The 8,766-nt window shown below is 39.5% G+C and overlaps 2 protein-coding genes across 2 annotated transcripts; both read left to right on the plus strand.

Annotated features, from left to right (window-relative positions):
• Positions 1-330: 330 nt before the first annotated feature.
• LOC105954962 (SCARECROW-LIKE protein 7) lies at positions 331-2,993 on the plus strand. The gene has a single exon (XM_012978648.2). It carries the CDS (start codon positions 868-870, stop codon positions 2,647-2,649), a length of 1,782 nt encoding a protein of 593 aa, XP_012834102.2. The 5' UTR covers positions 331-867; the 3' UTR covers positions 2,650-2,993.
• Positions 2,994-6,696: 3,703 nt separating this feature from the next.
• Positions 6,697-8,736, plus strand: LOC148768339 (uncharacterized). The gene is made up of 2 exons (XM_088821108.1): positions 6,697-7,909; positions 8,051-8,736. Exons 1-2 carry the CDS (start codon positions 6,697-6,699, stop codon positions 8,734-8,736), a joined length of 1,899 nt encoding a protein of 632 aa, XP_088677234.1.
• Positions 8,737-8,766: the final 30 nt, after the last annotated feature.

The raw sequence follows: 8,766 nt of genomic DNA on the forward strand, positions 1-8,766 counted from the left end.
ATTTACTTAAGTTAGGCGCACGTGTCAAAATAAGAACATGAATTTATATGATGGCCGTTAATGATTGTCATAACTGGTTCGGTTTCCTTCGTTACACCTTAAGTTGGATTTTTGTAATTTGCTGAAGTTAGAAGCACGTGTTTAAATAAGAACGTGAGTTTATAAGATGGCATGCCGTCAATGATTGTCATAATGTGGTTATCTACAAAATTATGTAAATCTCACCTCTTAATTTGATGGATGCTATAAAATAGTTTTTTTTTTTTTTTTAACCACATTGCAGTCTCGTTCACTTCGCTCTATGTTATCTCTAACTCATAATTGATTTTATCTCCCAACAACTTTCATTGTTAATGAGAAACAACGATTTACTTTTTAAACTCTCGAATTCAAAAATTACCACGACCTCGGCTCCTTGACGTTTATCGTCAACTAACATTTAATTCTTCGATCGTTGATAGTTATAAATTGATTATATTGAAGAATAACAATGTCTTTTATCATAATATTATTATTAAATGAGTTTAAGTTCATTTTTTCAAAAAAATAAATTGAAGGGAGGGATGTGTCATGTGTACATTACATTAGTATAATTTAATCAGGGTTCAACATATGAATTATATAAAAGATGAAGGACTTAATTTTAAATTAAAAAATATGAAGATCGCCTACAGTAGCCATGAAGCAGAATTTTTCCCTACTCCCTTTTACTTCTTTATATCTGTCCGCCACTCTCAACTATCCTTCTCTCTCTCTCTCTCTTCTTTCTCTCTCTTATCTGTAATCTCTCTCTCTCTCTCTCTCCTCTCACACACACAGTAGTGAGTAGCTGCACTTTAGTATGTGAGGGTTTGGTAGAGTAATAGAATGGCGTATATGTGTACTGACAGTGGAAATCTAATGGCGATTGCGCAGCAAGTAATCAAGCAGAAGCAGCAGCAAGAGCAGCAGCAACAACAGCAACTTCACACAATCAACCCTTTCTCATCCTGGCCCCACCACCAAACCCCCAACTCCGCCCCCTCTCTCGGCTATGGCCTCACCGCCGGATTCACCGACCCGTTTCAGGTCCCGCCCGGACCCGAATCCGCCGACCCGGGGTTTCCTTTCCCCAACCTAGACCACCACTCCACTGCCTTCCGCTTCTCTGATTTGTGCGGCGGTCCCGGAGGCGAGTTCGACTCGGACGAGTGGATGGAGAGCCTAATGGGCGGCGGAGATTCCACGGAGAGCTCCAATCTCCAGACCGATTGCGACGCGTGGCAGACGAGCTCCGAGTTCAGCCATCTCTACCCCACCGATCCGTTCCCGAGTCGACTCAGCATCAACTCACCCCCACCCTCCGATCTCAGCCGAGTCATCTTCCCCGAGCCTCCCCCGACCTCCACCTGGGTCCCCCCTTCCTCCGTCTCCCTACCGCCGACAACAAACCTGCAACAATCGAATCCTGAAATCACCACCAAATTAGACGCCGCCGCCGCATCGACGGCTGCCGGCGGCGCTTCCACAAGTTCGCCGGAAGATTCGCCCAAAGCGAAGCCGATTCTGAAAGCCCTAATCGACTGCGCCAGTCTCTCCGAGTCCGACCCGGAAAACGCCATGGCATCACTGATCCAGCTCCAGGACTCGGTCTCCCGCGTCGGCGACCCTGTGGAGCGGGTTTCGTACTACTTCTCGGAAGCCCTGTGCAGCAGAGTGTCGACTCGGGCGGAGAAAACATCCACCATTTACGACACCACCTCCGAGGAGTTCACTCTATCGTACAAAGCCCTAAACGACGCGTGCCCCTACTCCAAATTCGCCCATTTGACAGCAAACCAAGCTATTTTGGAAGCCACCGAGAAGGCGAACAAGATTCACATCGTCGATTTCGGGATTGTTCAAGGGATCCAATGGGCCGCATTTCTGCAAGCTCTGGCGACCCGGCCCTCTGGAAAACCCGACCGGATTCGGATCTCGGGCATACCCGCCCCATCTCTCGGCAACTCCCCAGCAGCGTCGCTCTTCGCCACCGGAAACCGGCTGCGTGACTTTGCCAAACTGCTGGATCTGAGATTCGAATTCGACCCGATTTTAACCCCGGTGCACGAGCTGGAAGGGTCGAGTTTCCGGGTCGACCCGGATGAGGTTTTGGCGGTGAACTTCATGCTTCAGCTGTACAATTTGCTGGACGAGAGCAACAACGGCGTGGAGGACGCTCTCAAGCTCGCCAAGTCGTTGAATCCATGCGTCGTCACTCTAGGAGAGTACGAAGTTAGCCTCAACCGGGTCGGATTCTTGCACCGTTTCAAGAACGGGCTCAAATACTACACCGCAATCTTCGAATCGCTCGAACCGGGCTTAGCCCGCGACTCCCCGGAGCGGCTCCAGGCCGAAAGACTGCTGCTTGGCCGTAGAATTGCCGGCGTAGTGGGGCCGGAGGAACGCAAAAGAGAGCGAATGGAGGATAAAGAAAGATGGAGGTTCTTGATGGAAGGTGCGGGATTTCAGCCGTTGGTATTCAGCCATTACGCGCAGAGCCAAGCGAAAATACTTCTTTGGAACTACACCAACAGCTCATTTTACAAGCTGCTCGATTCTTCGCCGCCTGGTTTTCTGTCTCTGGCTTGGAACGATGTCCCCGTACTCACTGTTTCTTCGTGGTGTTGATTTGGTTTGTCTCTTTTCGCACTCGATTATATCTTTTATGTGAATCTCTCTATGATGATTGATGAAGGGAAATTGAATTATACTCTTTATCTTGATCCAAGTTATGAAACCTTAATTTTAGTCCAGTTTTTAGTGTTAGGAGTAGATTGAAGACAGTATTATTATTACAGATTGATAGTTTTTTTTTTTTTTTTAAGCTTTTGGGCCAACCCATTTTTCCCATTTTGCTTAGCTTCTTTGCAGCTTAAATTTCTGGTTTTTTGTTGATATGTATGATGATCAAGATTAAGGCAGACTGTAATTGTGGATATGGGTATGAATTATTATTATTATTCTTATTCTTATTAATATTATCAGTGTTTAGCAATTGAATCTTTCTTTTTTTGTTCCGTTTCCTTTTCAATCCTTTTAAGAAGTTAGTGAATAATGAAGTACGGGAAACAATCCAGTTTTCATCCCTCAAGTTTGCATCGATTCCGCATTTAGTCTCTCATGTTCATAAAAAACACATTCAAACACATTCAGTCCCTCATGTTTCAAAAATGCGATGTTTTTAGTCATTTTTGTCAATTTGTCGTTAAAACTAACGGAATCAAGCGAGCGCTCGCGCCCATCATTGCCTTAACTGACAGATGAATGGTAAATTGACGGAGAAGGACCTAAAGTGTTAAATTATTGAAACACGAAGGATCAAATGTGTTTTTTGTGAACACGGGTGGTGACCAAATATGAAATTGGTGCAAATTTGAGGGATGAAAACTATAATTTTCCCAATGAAATATGGATTAAAGTAATTAGCAATAGAAATAAATGGTGGGTTTTTGTTGTTGGTGTGTGGTCTATTTTCTTGATGTGTCTATTATAATGTATATATATGTGTGTGTACATGTAGATATATATACACCTGTCATTTGTTGGTGAGTCCTATTATACATGCAATATTAGTGAAAACAGAGCAGGTTTCCCTCCATGTGCAGCAGCACTAGTAGAAGAAGAAGAATGTCATTTTCTTTCAGGGTTTCTGCATGAGAGAGAGAGAGAGAGAGAGAGAGAGCAGTTAAGGGATAAGGACTTGTTTGGCTGTGTGTGAAAACTTTATTTCAAGAATGGTGGTTGCCTTGTTTCTTGATTTTGCCATTGCCTATGAAATAGTGCTGGGCTATAGCTTACTGGTAAAAAAATTAAAAAAAAAAACTATAGTGTACTTGATAATTAATTGCATTTACTATTGTCCCTTTCTGATTTCTGATTTTGGGTTCTTGAAGTTTCCCCACTCTGTCATAAGCTGAGGTAGCAAGAAAACTGTACACCTCTTTGAGTAAAACAGTGTGCAAGATTGATTTGTGTGCTCTGTAAATGTTGTACTGTGTTGCGTATATTTTTTTACAGAGTGATGCAATTAGGAACCCTATATTAAAGCAAATATTAATATAGATATTTGATGACTCATTTTGCATGATTGCTCGTTGGTGTTGAGGGTAATAAAAAATCTTATATACATAGAGGGTATAATGCGGACACTTATTGGGGTGGGGTCAAATTACGAAAATTTCCTCGCTTTTAGCTAATTACAACCACCCATCTCAACTGTGAATCTTCTTACACGTCCATCATTGCAGTGTCAAATTTAGTGGAATCATATTGATTATGTGAAGTATTTTCAATTTGTACCTGTTTTACCCATTCAAATTTTTCACATTTCGAAACAAAATAATCACAAGATATGTCCTTTAAGCTTGTAAATATCAGATTGTGGTGCATCAGAAACTGCATTATTGTTCAAAACAAACTAGAGAACATTAAACGGAATGTAAAAAATTCTGTTGAATTTGACACCATAAGGATTGATGAGTAAGAAGATTCATATACACTTGAGGGATTGCTGTAATCGGCTGTGATTCTGTGGACGGATGCATACTAATGGGGACTATTGACTATTATCCATAGTGGTGGTGGTCCTATTATTCGACTGCAATTGGTTTTTCCATTATTAAATGACACTGCTTTCTTTTTTCCTTGTTACACTCGAACGCTTCCAATATTTTTTTTTTTTGTTTTTACAATTATCATAGAAAATTAAACAATATTTGTATTATAACCTATGTAGCACGAAAATTTCAACTTTTTAATATATCACCGGATATAAATCCGACACGACTTAAGGACACCTGCCAGACACCTTATGAGTCATTTTGTAATTTTTAAAAAATTAGAAATATGTTTGAATAGCAGATTTTCAAATATTTTTATTGTTTTCCTAATTAATTACACAATTTAATGACCAATTTTAATTTAAAAGTAATATTTATTTTGAATACATTTTATAGAAATATATGAAAAAAATTACATCCAGATAAAAACTTATATATATATATATATATATATATATATATATATATATATATATATATATATATATATATATATATATATATATATATATATATATGTTCATATAGGCTATAGCATATTTATAAACATCCACTATACTTTTAATATTCATATGTTTGCCCAAAGTTTCCGTATCCCATTTTTATACCATGCCGTGTCCGTTTTCCCACTTTTCCATATCGTCGTTTCCGTGTCCGTGCTATATAGATTATAACGGGGAATGTCAAAGAATTTATTTTACAAATAATGAAAAAGAAAGAAGAAAAAAACTAGAATATTGGTAATATAAATTACAAAACACAAAGTATAATATGTGCTAATTAATTGCATAATTCATTTGATTAGAGTTTGTAAAATTTGACAAGACAAGGTTTGAATGTTGGCCCCAGGTTTTGGTACCTAACGAAATTTGGACAACTGTATGTATAGTAGAAATGAGTGAGTGGCAACTATTTTTTAGGGTTAGATTATCTGTCTAAATTAACGTTAGTTATTTGACTGATAATAAAACCACTATATATCATTATAATTAATCAAATAAATAAATGCAAATGAGAAATAATTCAAGGATGTGTAGGAAATCGAAATTTCTTATGTATTTCAATTATGAGTTTTGAGGGGTTTAATTTCTTCACAAATATTTCAATTTTTTTTTTTATTGAATCGAGCTTTGGTATAAACGTTTAAACATTTCTTGATGAGAAAATTTAATTTGTTTTAACATATGAGAGTCAAATAAATTGTTATTTTAATGATGAACCCTGAATTTAATATATATATGTTTAATATGGGATGTACCATTCTAAGCCATCCTTAGTGGACAAGGAAGTAATCATGACTAATAGATGTTAGGCTTAATTTCACTTTGCATCCTTGAAATATAGCATTTTGGCACTTTGCACTGTCGAAACAAATAAATAGTAATTTGCACCCTCGAAACATAATAAATCATGCATAATGCACTTCAAACGAATTTTTAAAGCTAATAATTAAAGATAATTTAACATTTTAGTGGTATTTCTTTTAAGGTGACAAATGTCAAATGTTTTTTTCTATTCATCAATTATTTTGAAATTATAAGTACAAGAATAAAAATACATCTAATCAATATGTTTAAAAATTATATTTTATTTCATCACAAATAAATATTTTACGAAAAGAAATCATTCAACTATTTTGTTATCAAATTATCTGAAAACCATATTGATGTACATGGGCGAAAAATATGATGAGACCCAAAAATTATAATTATAATATTTGGGCCCAATTATCAATTAAAAGCCCAAGATTACATTCCAGGCCCATAGTAAGATTCCGTATATAAGTGCTTTACGTTTATTGAGAAAAGGTAATTTTTCTATTCGAAAGACATTAGAATATTTTCTTCTCGTATTTTCTCTGATATTCTTCTCTTGGAATCTGGATTGACTTAAACATCAGAGGGTTTTCGCCGGAACCAAGCTCCGGCACCCTAACGTACATTTTTCTTACGCAGGAAACACCTAATCCATCAAATCGAAGAAGATCATCACTAAACCGTATCGATTCCTGAGTATTCGTTGCAGGTTTAATTTGAGGTGATTCGAGTTAACTTATTGTTGACCGCATCATTTTTGGCGCCGTCTGTGGGAAACCGCGGTGTTACTGCGTCAAGAAATGCAAACTCGATCGAAGAATATCATCAGTGCCAGCGGTGAGGAAGAACAATCCACTCATGATCAACCACGAGTTGTGGGAGCTCAAAAGCAACCACCTCCGATCCTTTCCGCTGATGTTGTACCGTTCACAATTACACCGGAGTCGCTTCGCACGATGATGGAAGAAATTACAAAGAAAGCGGCTGAGGAAGCTGTAGCGAAATTTATGACTTCCCATAATGGTGTAGAGCATACATCTCCGAGTCGCGCCTCACTGTCGCATAGTCGAACTGAGTCACCTAAGAAAGCAACACTATCCGTATCTAGAAGACACGCCAGGCACCCGACAAATTCGCATGAAGAGGCTGGAAGTCGAGCTTCTCAACCGGAAGAGGAAGAGGGAATTCTTCCTAAGCGAAAAACGCCCAAGCCGCCAAATACTCAGCGACCGACTGGACAACAAGATTCAAGTATTCCAATTACAACCACATTGCCTTATGTTGCCGCCTCTGTTACTGAAGGAAGCCTCCAAGGAATTTTGCCAGCTCGGAAAAGTCCTTTTTCTACAGCTATTTTGGCTGAGGCGCAACCTGTAGGTGCGAAGATTCCACAACTTCCAGACTATGAGGGAACTGGCGATCCGCACGACCACTTGGACAAGTTCATAGCTAAAGCGGACCTATACGGTCTAAGTGATGCTGCATATTGTAAAATTTTCCGAACAACCCTATCGGGAAATGCTTTGAAGTGGTTCAATCAGCTTCCTGCAGGTACCGTTGAAAGTATGGAGCAACTAACTCATAAGTTCCTTGACCAATTCTCCATCAACAGAAAATATCCAAGAACGCCAGCTTATTTGTTCACTATTATTCAACAAGAGCATGAATCGTTGAGAGAATATGTGCAACGTTTCTCACAAGCAGTACAGGAAATCCCGGCTATTGACCATGCTGTTTTGGCGGGTATAATTCAACAAAATTTACTACATCGGCGGTTCAGAGAATCTATTGCAGGAAGACCGCCACGCAATCTTGTCGAGTTACTAGACAGGGCAGATAAATATATTCGCATTGAAGAGACAATGAGCTTGACTCAGAAGAAGCGCAAACGTGAAGAGGGACGACGTGAGATGCCCAAGAAAGAGGAACGACGTGTTACTCATCATAGAATTCAACAATTCACACCACTTAACGCGCGACTCAGTGAGGTGCTTGTTATAGTGCAGCAAAAAGGTTTGGTCCAACCTCCAAGGCCCATGAAAGGGAGAAGTCGAATAAATTTTGTCGTTTTCATCGCGACAAAGGGCACGATACAGAGGATTGTTTCAATTTATAACAAGAAATTGAAAGATTAATACAACGAGGTTATTTAAGAGAATTTGGAACTAAGCGATCGTCAACATGAAGAAAGAGGACGAGATGGTCGAAATCACGAGCAACTAAGAGGTCGCCAGGAAGGAGGGCGTCAGCATGGACATCGTGAGGATAATTTACCCACAGTTGGAACCATAAACGTGATTTCAGGAGGTCCTTCTTGTGGCGATTCAAGAAATGCCAGACGAGCTTTATTGCGGAAGGCTAAGAATACTCATCTTATCCCAAATGGTGCATCTCCCCCGAGTTGGGCGGAATCAGTTTTTCAAGTGCAATCAGACGGCCAAGGTTTGACATTTGGTGATTTTGATTTAGAAGGAAGCCAACGAGAGGAACATAATGATGCACTTGTGATTTCAGCATCATTATCCAACTTTTGGGTGCGCAAAATATTGGTCGATGGTGGTAGCTCTGCTGATATTATCTTCTATGATGTTTTCCAGCAGTTGGGAATCGCTGACGCCCAACTTGCACCAGTCAAAACCCCTTTGATCGGATTCACAGGTGAAGTTGTGGAAGCGCTCGGACAAATCACATTACCTCTTTCCCTGGGGACATTTCCCAGAAGAGTGACTCGAATAGTGAAATTCTTGGTAGTTAAGTCGTCATCGACCTACAACGTGATTTTAGGGAGACCAAGCATTCATCAATTTAAAGCAGTGGCTTCAACGTATCACATGAATTGAAATTTCCGACTCCCCAAGGAATCGGTGAGG

This window comes from Erythranthe guttata, chromosome 8, assembly GCF_056151865.1.
Source record: "Erythranthe guttata isolate IM_541 chromosome 8, IM_541, whole genome shotgun sequence".
Lineage (NCBI taxonomy): Eukaryota > Viridiplantae > Streptophyta > Magnoliopsida > Lamiales > Phrymaceae > Erythranthe > Erythranthe guttata.